General features: G+C 38.7%; 2 protein-coding genes across 4 annotated transcripts in view; one reads left to right on the top strand and one right to left on the bottom strand.

Annotated features, from left to right (window-relative positions):
- Window positions 1–3,811: 3,811 nt before the first annotated feature.
- phox2bb (paired like homeobox 2Bb) lies at window positions 3,812–7,066 on the top strand. The gene is made up of 3 exons (XM_030739853.1): window positions 3,812–4,256; window positions 4,899–5,086; window positions 5,450–7,066. The coding sequence occupies exons 1-3, from the start codon at window positions 4,016–4,018 to the stop codon at window positions 5,876–5,878; spliced, it is 858 nt and encodes a 285-aa protein (XP_030595713.1). The 5' UTR covers window positions 3,812–4,015; the 3' UTR covers window positions 5,879–7,066.
- A 3,137-nt stretch (window positions 7,067–10,203) lies between these two features.
- LOC115786668 (LIM and calponin homology domains-containing protein 1) overlaps window positions 10,204–12,124 on the bottom strand; it is an 89,875-nt gene continuing 87,954 nt past the window's right edge. For all 3 annotated transcript variants that reach the window (XM_030738977.1, XM_030738980.1, XM_030738981.1), the window contains 2 exons: window positions 11,348–11,450; window positions 10,204–10,377 (listed from right to left, as the gene is read on the bottom strand). In XM_030738977.1, the coding sequence (XP_030594837.1) occupies window positions 10,352–10,377; window positions 11,348–11,450 (129 nt within the window). In that variant the 3' untranslated portion in view covers window positions 10,204–10,351. The remainder of the gene's footprint in view (window positions 10,378–11,347; window positions 11,451–12,124) is intronic.

Below are 12,124 nucleotides of genomic sequence, written 5' to 3'. Positions count from 1 at the left end.
TAATATATTATCCATAAAAATACCAAATACACAAACAACAACACGGGGCTGAGCCTGCACACAGTCGACTGAATTTCTGGCGTCTTTTGTGCTGGCTGCACGTTTTTTTCTGCAGACATGGAGAGAAGACACCAGCTTCTAATTGAATTTTGCCTCTTCCCCAGATGTCACTTTCCATCTGTGCGCTTGGAAACGCGATGCGCCTTTTACGCACCAGCCCGGAACACCTTAAAATCTGATGTTTCATTCATCCTCTCCCAGCCCATCCTTCTGAGTTAACATGTTTTGTTATGTGCAGTTTTAGATCCTCAAACTGAAATCACACACACACCAAGACAAAATATATAACGTGGATGTTATTTATTACAGAATACTCTTGCATTAAATATTAACCTGAACTATTAGTGTAAAGATGTAACAAAAGCCCTTTACTCCGCTTGTAATAGTTTTATCTTAGATATTTTCACGAATTTTAAAAATACGGGAAGACCTTCTATCCAACCCGCTAAATTGAGACATCAGACTAAATTGTCATGAGAGAACATCCCCAAAATGAATTTTTTATCTGCTCCAGAGCCCCTCCCCTTCAACACGCGGCCTTATTAATAACCGTTTTGATAAGCGTAGGATTTCCTCGGGCGGAGGAGTGAGACATTGTAGGTGAAATGTGACAGCGGGACCCTCCCATCTTGCTCTCTCTCTCTCTCTCTCTCTTTATCCTTCTCTGTTACTTTGCCTTTTCAGGGGAGTGGATCCATCCAATCCATCCAGAGACAATGGCATTTTGTTCCTCTTTTTGTCCCTCCTGTCGACCCGAATTCCTATATTGCTGAGCAACGATAGTGCGCACTAAATGGAGAGGAGTTCCTCCCATATCCCGGCTATTGTCCGGCACTTGCCAAGGGAATTTAGGGTCTTGCACACATCGCATTTTCCTGATTTATTTAAGTGAATACATATGGTTGAGGCCCTTTATTTGCAACATAATTACGAATTAAAGGACAATTATGCTAGTGTAAATCACTGTTTCTTCCTCACTCATGGTGTTTGGAAAAAGTACTTAATATGAGGAGTGTTTCGACCTGCGGCCAACAGACCCCGAGCATCCACATAACAGCTGATGGCACGTTTTGTTCTTGCAAAATCTGTAATAAAGACCTTTATGTCAGTTCAGGCTGCAGAAACTCCCCAAATGAAACTGCGGCTTTGGGTGCCAGCCGAACTAGCTGAAAGAATTAAAAGATGTTGAAACTATAAAAAAGGAGGCGTTTCAATAGCTGGTGTATGGCGGAGGGACTATAGACCACAAGAATAAAGAGCAGCTTCAGTGAAAGAAACCGATGGCTAAAAGCTATAATTGTATTTGCCTCGGCGAAATATCAGAAAAGACTTCTCGTTTCTTTGAGCGTTATTAGATTAATTCCCAGAGATGGTTTCTTTTCTCGCTGCCAGACGCGTGGAGGGAGGACGGTGAACCATTTGGCTCTTTGGTTTCAATAATCAAATTAACCATTTGGTACAACTTTTGGGTCCCAGCTCGTGTGTAGAAAGAGAAAATAAAAAAAGAAAACATTTACATAATAGGGACCGAATTGTGTCAAGAAAGAATTAACTTTTTTCTGCTCTCATTGATCCCTGGGAAGACAATGTACACACAAAAGAAAGGGGAGAAACACATTGCAACACGTCAGCAATTGTGGAGAAAAATAATTGATGGCAAAATGCAAGCAGGTCTCCTATTTTTTTTTTTTTTTTTAAGCGGGAGCTGCATCTTGTGTAGCATCATCCTCTGATTTAACAAGTCAATGTTTTTGTTTTTGTTTTTTACTAAAAAGCAACTTAAAAAAAATATACTCAAATATTTTATGTCATGGAGGTAAATGATGCACAGTTTGTAGAGATATTGATTCTGTATTTAAAACTTGAGATTAGTTTACTTTTTTATTCTACAAATATAGATATTTAGAATATGAAATCTATACGAGTACCTTCAAAAGTGGACCTGCTAGCATTTTTCTAATAAACCTCTAAAATTTTATAATATCAGCTTATAAAAATAATACATTTTCTTCAATTATTACAGAAAAACTCAATGTTGTGATAAAATCAAATAAGTTTGCTGTGTCAGTTACAAGAAACAGAGAAAAAGATCTATAAAAATCTCATGATGAAGTTTAATAGGATTTGAGACAAAATTTTGCAATACTCGGTGTCCAAACTCATACCACAGCCTCATGATTTAAAAAAAAAATACTAATATACTCTATTGATCGTTACATGCTCAGATTATTATAAGAATATTACTATAACACTTCGATCTAGAACCACTACACATATCAATCACGAAACATAAACAGAATAATAAATTCAACAAACACTTATGCGGCAAATTTAATTAATGCACCATAATTGTTGTTTCTTCTTTTTGTGTTTCGATAATGTGAAGGGGAAAACTCGCGGCTTCAACAGAGGACTTGAACTCGGTCCAGTGGAAAAAAAAAAGAAGACGAAGAAGAAGCACACCGAGAGTGTAAGCGCCATACAAAATGGTTCACCTTATTACACAAACCAAATTAACCACTCAGCCAATATTGTGAGCCTAAGAGGTCCGACGACTGCCTCGCCAGTTCGTTACTTTCATTAGAAAGATGTTATTTGGCAAATAAACGGAATAATGAAAGTAATAAAGACAATTACAAACTCATTTGAATCATAAAAATACACCCGGAAGTTTCGCAGAGATTATACTGCAGCTGAGCGGGGAAAGAATTGGAAAATGTTGGCTGAAAAGACAAAAATATAGTACTAAATCGAAGCCGGAAAATTCGCACAAATTGCGCATAAATTGCAACATGTTGGGCTTTGAGCCCATAGAGATATTTTCTAGCTTTAACACCCCCCCCACCCCCTGCTCCCCCAATAACAGCAACAAAGAATCAGAAATGACGCTGTCCGGATTTTAAAAGCTGCGGCTAAGAGTTTCACGTTAAATAAAACTAGAAGAAATGAAAACAGGGACGATACTTCGTTCAGGTACGGTGTAGATGCTTTTAAAAAGGAAGCTCACAAAATCATTCAGCGATATGAAATCATTCACCTGAGTGCACATTTTCCCTTTTCGGGTTTTTTCCTCTCAATCTGTAACAAACAGGTGCAAAGATTTGATTTAAACCAGGTGCTTTTGAAACAGATTGTTTAACGCCAATAAAAAATATAGATCGTTTTAAGAGATAAAAACGGGCACGTTTAGCTTCACTGCAGAAGACCAGAGTCAGGATCAGTGAAAATAGTCGGAGCAGACGGGCAGAAAGAAGAGGTAGAGGGGGAATACTATGTGAAATCCTGCCCAAGGTATACGGTCGCTTAAAAGGCTTAAAAGCTTGGAGAAAATTGGATCAGGGAGAATCGTCACCCAACTTTCATTATTTCCAAGTGGTGTGATTGAATTAAAGGGCAAGATGGTGGTTGGAGAGGAGTGGGGTGGATGGGTAGAGGGGTGGGCGGCGGCGGCGGCGGTGGTGGTGGGGTGCGTAATGGCGAGGTATTAAATTCTAATTAGAGATGCAGGGGATCAATGATAGGGAGGTTGGACAGCCCGGGCCCCCAGTGCCAGCCCAATAGACTGATGAGTTATTGTCATGTAAAAAAGCGCTAGCAATAAGACCAAACGCTTTGCTATTGTCCAAGCGGAAAGAGCCAAGTTTATTATGAGGACTATATGCTCTAGAGACCTCGGGCTAGGCGGCTCTTAGGGGGCTTTTCATAAAACAGGGCTAGGTTCCTATAAAGGAGGCCAGTTTTGGAGCAGGCGCTGAGCAGTGAACATCTACCCACCGTCCAGCCTTTTTCCAACCAGTTCAAACCAAACAAGTCATCTTTCCCCCCAAACTCAGACCGCGCGTCCTCCTCATTTTTGGTTTTATTATTTTTTTCTTTCAAACCCATTTTTTGGGTGCTTTTGTTTGACATTTTTTCCAGGGAAGTGCAGCTTTCTAACTCTACCGAGCCTTCTCAAATGTATAAAATGGAGTATTCTTACCTAAATTCCTCTGCCTACGAGTCATGTATGGCCGGGATGGACACTTCGAGCTTGGCATCGGCCTATGCGGACTTCAGTTCGTGCAGTCAAGCCAGTGGGTTTCAGTACAATCCCATCAGGACCACTTTTGGGGCCACCTCCGGCTGTCCGTCTCTCACGCCGGGGTCCTGCAGTCTGGGGACCCTGCGGGACCACCAGAGCAGCCCGTACGCCGCAGGTAAGCAGCGGCTCCAGAGCCTCAACCCGGTGTATTATAGGACGCCTTGATTGCATTTGAAAATGGAAATGTGTTTAGTATTTACCAAACGAAATTTGCTTACACAAATGAAAGAATTTATCACGTTAGAAGCGATTGCAGGCAAGCGGTAATTCGGTTACGGGGTTATACTATCCCAGTCACACCCAAAACCGCCAACAGAATTATCTTAAGCTGCCAAAATGATAGGCATAATTTATTTACTTTGCGATGAGACATAAAGCTTCGAAAATAATTAGATAACCAAAGACTAAAGCTCATTATTGACACCGAATTGGAGTTACAGTAGCAACAAGCGGGGCGGATGGGAACATTATGACAAGTTTTCAAACTTGAGCCTCAATCTGAGGAGAACAATTAGTTTAACATTACAATTAACCCCATCACAGGTCTGCAACGTTATCAATTCTGAACTAATTCAAAGGTAATCAAAGGCATAATACAATTGTAAGCTTTAGCCCAGCGTCCTTAACCGGATTTTATACAAAATATTGAATTTGAATTTACTTTCATTTGACAACATCACATTTACACACCCTCATATCTTCCCATTACTGCACCGATAAGACCACTACACGTGTAACCGTGACATTTCATTTACAGTTCCATACAAACTCTTCACGGATCACGGCGGACTGAACGAGAAGAGAAAGCAGAGGCGCATCCGGACCACTTTCACCAGCGCACAGCTGAAGGAGCTGGAGCGGGTTTTCGCTGAAACACACTACCCAGACATCTACACCAGAGAGGAGCTGGCACTCAAAATCGATCTCACTGAAGCCAGAGTGCAGGTACACAACCACCGGCTCCCCAGCAGGCACCAACCGGCCCCTTTTACGCACAGTTACGCACGGGTGGATATAAGATGCAAATGAGAAATATTTTAACATACTAGGTCTAATCAATCATTTTCACTTGATTTTAAGTAAAAGCTCAACTGCTTTCACATTACGTAGTGCTGGCTACAACCGTTGTGTACACAGACTACATTTCTTAAGAGACTTTGATAGATTAAACCATTTTTATGTGACTAATATGAATTAGATAACTAAACTTTTCCGTGTCCCTTTGTTATGACAGTCATCTAGAAATTTTAAGTGAATTGCTTAGTCATGGTCGCTTAATGGCTCCACTTCTACCCTCTACCTATTCAGGTGTGGTTCCAAAACCGACGTGCCAAATTCCGCAAGCAGGAGCGGGCTGCTGCAGCGGCTGCAGCTGCTGCCAAGTCCAGTTCCGGAAAGAAGTCCGATTCAAGGGATGAAGACAGCAAAGAGACCAAAACTACCGACCCCGACAGCACAGGAGGACCGGGCCCGAACCCCGTGCCCACCTCCAACTGCGGCGGACCGAGCCCTACCGCAGGCCAAGTCAACACCACCGGGAATGGACAGGCGGAGCAAGTGAAGACCTCCGTGTCCACCGGCATGGGAGTGACAGCACCAAGCCAAGGCTGGGCCACCGCACCGGGGACCATCACTTCTATCCCGGACTCATTGGGCGGGCCCTTCGCCAGCGTACTGTCCTCTTTGCAAAGACAGAACGGAGCCAAAGCTACGTTAGTAAAGACCAGCATGTTCTAATGAAGCTTCACATCGGGAAAAAAGAAGCAGAGCACGGGAAAAGAGATACGTTTCCTCCTTCTCCGGAGACTGAAAAGCAATCGCCCAAGACTGACTTAAGGACAATAAAAAGCAGTTAGGAAAAAAAGATTACTACTGTTCTTTTAATTTTACGCCTTGCGCCGTTTCTTGTGGTCAGTTGACAGTTTACGGCAAACATATCCATCTTGACAAGTCAGATCGAGTTATAATAATAAAGCTGTTTTAATGCAAACAAGTGGAAGCTGGGTGAGATGTTTTCAAGCACGTCCCGGGACGAAATACACCAAGAAACACGACAGAAAAAAGGCCTTTTTCTTCTTTTACGAACTCTACCGAAACATCCATCATTCACGAACAAATTCTATATAAAATCACATCAAAGTCGAAAAACAAAAACACATTCAAGGCTTAAAATCGGATCAATTGACTTGTTAAGATGAATATTTTTGTTCAGATTTTGAGCATAAGCAAACGTCGGCGCACTGGAAAATCGTGGTGCCATCAGCGAGCAAAGGAGCCTCATTTAGTCACATTAAATGTCAGTGTTCAGCAGATGCTTTGTTTGTTTCAGAGACGTTTAATATCCACGACCGAGGATGCTCTCCACAGACACATGGTATGAAACAATTATCCAACACGACGCTGACGCATTTTGCTGTTTTGTTCTCTGCAGACACAACCTGCTGTGTGGAAGTGGCCTCTTACAGCGCTGTTTCGGTTTCTAAGGCTGCTGAGATTTTAGTTTCTTTAAATTATCGATATAAACACAATTATTTCCTCAAGAAAAAAGGCACAAACTTACTGCAATGTTCACCTCTGACAGGAAATCTGTATGTTTTGTGTGTCTTTCTACGGCAGTGTTTTTGTGGCTCAAATTGTATAGTGTTAATACGTATTATTGTCTCCTATAGTTGAACCATAGGCCATACTCCCTCGTAGATCGATCATACAAGTCTTTTTGATGTTTTACAAAATTCCCTCGGAAGAATTTATTTTGGGTAAAAAAGGGAATGGATGCAAACATTGTATTTATTTCTATATAATTTGCATGTTGTCTCTTTGTCTGATTTTACAATGATTTCCCTCTCATTTTGTGAGCATTATGTAACATGTTTTGTCCAGGATCTGAAAGTTATTTATATGTAGGTAATGAATGCTTATATTTAAGAAGGAAATATTTCTACATGTGCACATAGTTTTCCAGGTGTACCATTGAAATGATTGTTGATGATAAAAAAAAAGTCCACATTGCTTCTGTCATGTTTTTCTTTGGTAAAAATCAAGAAAATTATTAATTATTATTCTGATTTTGGTACAAAAGCTTTAAAAAAAAAAATTCTGTCTTGGTGGTTTGAAAAGGCTAAAGATTTCAGCACCACGGACAGCACCACCACGTTGACTTTTGGGAAGAAGAAGAAAAAAAAAAAAAAATATATATATATATATATATATATTAAACATTCAAGTCTTCAAGAAATTAATGCTCTTTTGAAGACAATATTCACATGCGGGGTAAATGGGAAATATTTGATCTGATTTGGAAATTAGGCTACAACACGATAATTACTTATTTTTAGAAATAAAGCTTTACCAGGTTTATTTTTAAGATGGTAAATAAGGTATTATAACGAAATTGGTGTCAGATTCTGTGAATGATAATAATAATAATAATAATAATAATAATAATAATAATAATAATAATAATAAGCTATGGACAAAATTGCTTCACTGAGAAATTTGTTTTATCTGTGAGTCTAACTTTCTGACTCAAGGTACAATTTGAGATTAACAGCTACTAGATTTTAGATGAGGCGATAATAATAATAATAATAATAATAATAATAATATGGAGGTCCTTTTTGTTAAATTTGATGGGTCTAGAAAACAGAATTCCTTTTTTGTATAAGTCTGTGACTCTATTGATTTAAATCATTTAGCTTAGTCTCAATATTTTTGAAGTTAAAGAAAAAATGCACCTTAATCAAGAACTCATGAACTCAATAGGCCTGTCTTTGAATTTAAGAAGAAATAATGTTCAGGGACTTTATTCTGAGTCTATTACCTTAGTATTATTTTACTATCTTCTCAACGCACTGTTATTCTATAGATGTTTTTTTTTTTTGGTGTGTGTGTGTTTTGCCAATAGTAATATATGCTGCTGTCATAAAGTCTTACATGGAAACAAAGGCTTCCACTCTCATTGAGTTGGCCAGCCTCTGATATCATTTGATTGCCTATGAGTAAGACACCACTTCAGGCACATTGTGCATTTTAAAGCATTTCAGTATTACTGGATGACTTTAAATAAGACTGGAAAATGGGTTACAGTAAGTGTTTGGTTCTCAGAGTCACATGACACATGAACAAGTGAAATGACTTGGCATATTATTTGTATGGTTTTTCATGACACCCGACATGAAGGGCTGCACTGGGTGGCCCTTTTAACACATACTTGCACATATTTGCTATTTTTTTCTGTGATTTTGTTACAAAATGACAAAACTGAAGCAGCGCTTTAATGTATAACATTTTATTTATAAACATACAGTATGCTATAAATGCAAATGCATTTAAACATCAAATTAATCTATATTTTGAATAGTGCTCAGGTGAATATTACAATAAATACAGAACAGACAAAAGTTTTCATTCCCCAACTATCCTGCGATAAGAAGACTGTCTGAATATAGAGCTCCATCTCAAAGATCCCGCTATAAGAGACTCGGCTGAGAATTATTTGTTAACTAAATGAGGAAAAAATAAAATACACAATCATAACAGAAGTTTAAAAATACTGCAGATCAGAGAGATGACCCCGGAGGGGAAGCTTGGCTATAGGACACAGTTCAGGAGGAGAACGAGGAGGCTGTTTGCTAGTTTGCTTTCATACAGCAAATCATTTGGTTTTAGGCTTAAACGTGCAGTTTTTTTCTTTACGTCCACAACACATAACAGGAAGAGCTCTTCTCATACACCTTAAAAAAAAGAAGCAAGTGACTGAAAATGTGCAGCCAGCGCCACTAATCTGTAGATTTCATCCAACCAAATATTGCACAGGTGCAGCTGCTGCTGGTAAGTGTTTATATTATTTCTGCTCTTTACCTAGTAGTAACATGTACTGGTGATTTTTTTTTTATTTTAATGTATAAATGAATTCTACTATTGAGCCATTATCAAAATTACCTCAATTAAAAGCATAGAGAAGTCTATATCACTCTAGGATAAAACATTCAAATGAAATAAAATTTCTTCCCCTGCAGTATGCATACTCTGTATTTTACTAAATAGACATCAAATGTATTTCTTTCTTTGAACTTTTTATTCCACTACAAACCACAGAGGGGGGTGGGGGGTAAGAAATCAAATTTCAGTGAAAAGAAACAGTTCTTATCAGCTATAGTAAAGCGTGTTGTGAGGGAGGGCTGCAGCATATTTGTCTGCAGTTTAAATTTGGCCAAATCCCTCCAAAAAAATAAAAATAAAAATAAAATGAAATAAAGAGAAATAAAACACCATACAGCTGGTGTTTTGTTCCTGCATCACCTTGCTTTCCTAAGGCACATTGAAGTCTTGACTTTCCAAGCTGATAGTTTGGAAGAGGAACAACCTGCTGTGAGCCAAAAGCACAAAACCAGCTTTTAAGACCTGTTATTGCCCTAATGATGAACCTACATCCAAACTATGTCTTTATACTCAAAGCTCATTTTATTCTGTACAGAAAGAGAGACATTGGAGATCACCGTGAGGGCCAAAGGATAAAAAAGGGTGACTTAGTCTATATTGTATTTGTGTCTAGCCACCTTTATTGCACTTTCTAAATTAAGTTTGTATATCTGCTTGCTTTAAACTATTACTTAACTGAAGGGGGACAAAATTATTAATATTTTTCAGATTAAACCTGTTTAGGCTACATCCTCTCTGCCTGTCTAGCTGCCTTACCACATAACCTATATTCTTTCCAGTTTTTGGATTCTTATCCCTCCAAATTAAGAAAATCTCTCTTAAATGATAAAAAGTGATATAATATACTGGCAATAATTCACATTTTTCCCAAACATAGTTAGGATTTGAACACCTTGTTTTTTTCTCGTGTGTTCAGACAGTACAGGGCATCAACATAGTCTACCTGTGTGTGAAGCATCTGCAGATGTGTTTTTTTTTCCCAACATGGCCGCAGCCTCAGAGCAGTCTGCTTTTTTTCTGCTGCGTGATGAACACAGTCTGTGGTGGCACGAGGACCAATCAAATCCAGATTTTACTCATGCATCAGATGACACACATATGAAGTTTTTTTTTTTTTTCCCCCCCACATTCAGGCCCACATGATGAATCTTGAATGGTTATCGAACTGCAGAGGATGCAAAGATTCTGACACGCTGTGAAGGACGTGATTTGCAGATAATCAGGTTAAAACAGGGAAGGGGGTTCTTCCTTGTGCTTGTCAGTCGAGTATCACAATGTGGTTGGCTGTCCGGCAGCTTGACAGGAAAGGAAAGAGAGGGAAACAGAAACAAAGCGACAATTCTTATAAAGCACAGTTGTTTTGCTGGGACTTAAGTTCAAGGACATGCAGCTTTAATGAAAGAAGACCTTCTTAATTTGAGATAAAGACTCAGGAGTCTTCTGATAGAGGCTCTGATTTGATTTTGTGGTTTACCGATCCCCAAATGATAACGGCTGCTGAGAGGTTACTGAAACACGGACTGCAGAGTTCAAAAAAAAGTTTTTCCTGTTGTGCGGTAAAGGTGAAAGGGACAGAAAGTTACTGTCATCCTCTTCTGAGTGCAGCATCCCCATTTCCTCCTCCTACCTGTTTCAGCTTCAGCGTGTCTGGCACACCTTTATTAAAGCTGCACTGACTCAGATTTTTATATTAAAATACACTTGTCCTATCAGCCCCACAGTGGGGCTGCAATAAAGAGTTTAAGTTTGGAAACACACTGAAAAGTTTTAGCATAAAATAGTGTCAAGTTTACTTTGAAAACAATAAATCAAAATAAATTTTATTTGTTTTTTTTGTTTTTTTCTACCTGGTTCAGGAGCACCATATTTACTGCTGCTGCTCACATTATTAAAATCTGCATTTATTCATCACTGAAAATAAGAAATATGGCCAACATTAGCAAACAATAAGGGAGAAAATACAGTTCCTTTTTTTCTGATTTTATACGATGATTAAACTTTCTCTTTTATGAGGGTGATGTAAACAGAGAGTAATTTATTTCTGGTGATTTTTAGTTATTTATGATGTTGGTTTATTTGTTTTGAACCATGACCACAGATGTAAACACTCCTACAATAAAAGGTAAATTGGAGGAAACAGAAAAAGACAAAATCAAGAGACTGGACAGGATACTGGGACATATGTGGGGGGATGGGGGGTATTGATAAGATATAGCGGGAGACAGAGGAGGAGGAGGAGGACATGGAAGAGGGTTTAGGACTCACAGCGGGAGCGGATGTAGCACTGGTGGCAGTTGAGAAGGCCGTTTCTTATTCGGACATCCGTCCCTGTGGTTGTGTCACCTAATTGTCCTTTACACACACCACACTGAAGAGAGAGACAGAAGGAAATGGGAATCTTGTGTGTATCTTAAAGGAGAAGTCGGGCGTTATTACACATTTCTGTGTCAACAAATCCCATGAAAAGACTTAATTAAATCTTTTTGGCTTTCAAACTCTTTCTGAGCCCCAAACCAATTATTCCTACTAAAGGTGAACATATTTAAAGATGGATCACATACAGATGGGTGAGAGATTATTGTTAAAATCCCTTATTTCTAACAGGTTGTCTCATTGAGTGCAACATGTGTTTTTCGAGAAAGACCTGTATATTCAATTCATTTTCAATTTATTTATCTAGCGCCATATACACATAGGGTGTATAAAAACATATATAGTTTAGGAGTAGACAGAAAATATAAAGATACATTAAACATGTTCATAAATCTAAAAAAATAAAATAAAATTAGAGAATGTATTTTCAGTTTTTTTTTTTTTAGCTCATTTTATAGCAGAAAACTACTTAAATCCCCCTTTTCCAAATTCAGTGTGAATATGATGCAGAGCTCATGTTAAAATGTCCTGTGACCTGATGTAAGTAATGTGTGTAAATGTAATCAAAGCGCAGAGGTAACCTGAGGCATCGCTACAGCAGAGCCTTGTAGACCCACAACAACTGATACCAATACAGATATTAGGTGATTTAAAAATCTGATATTCAGA

This window comes from Archocentrus centrarchus, chromosome 10 (assembly GCF_007364275.1).
Source record: "Archocentrus centrarchus isolate MPI-CPG fArcCen1 chromosome 10, fArcCen1, whole genome shotgun sequence".
NCBI lineage: Eukaryota > Metazoa > Chordata > Actinopteri > Cichliformes > Cichlidae > Archocentrus > Archocentrus centrarchus.
Note: the sequence above shows the minus strand (reverse complement) of the source record. Positions and strands in the feature narration are given on the sequence as shown.

Bases quoted from the DNA above. Each gene is read 5' to 3' on its own strand.
- phox2bb (XM_030739853.1), top strand. From the start codon at position 4,016: ATGTATAAAATGGAGTATTCTTACCTAAATTCCTCTGCCTACGAGTCA. The intron at 4,257-4,898 runs GTAAGCAGCGGC...TTTCATTTACAG, and splicing joins GAGCAGCCCGTACGCCGCAG to TTCCATACAAACTCTTCACG. The intron at 5,087-5,449 runs GTACACAACCAC...CTACCTATTCAG, and splicing joins TCACTGAAGCCAGAGTGCAG to GTGTGGTTCCAAAACCGACG.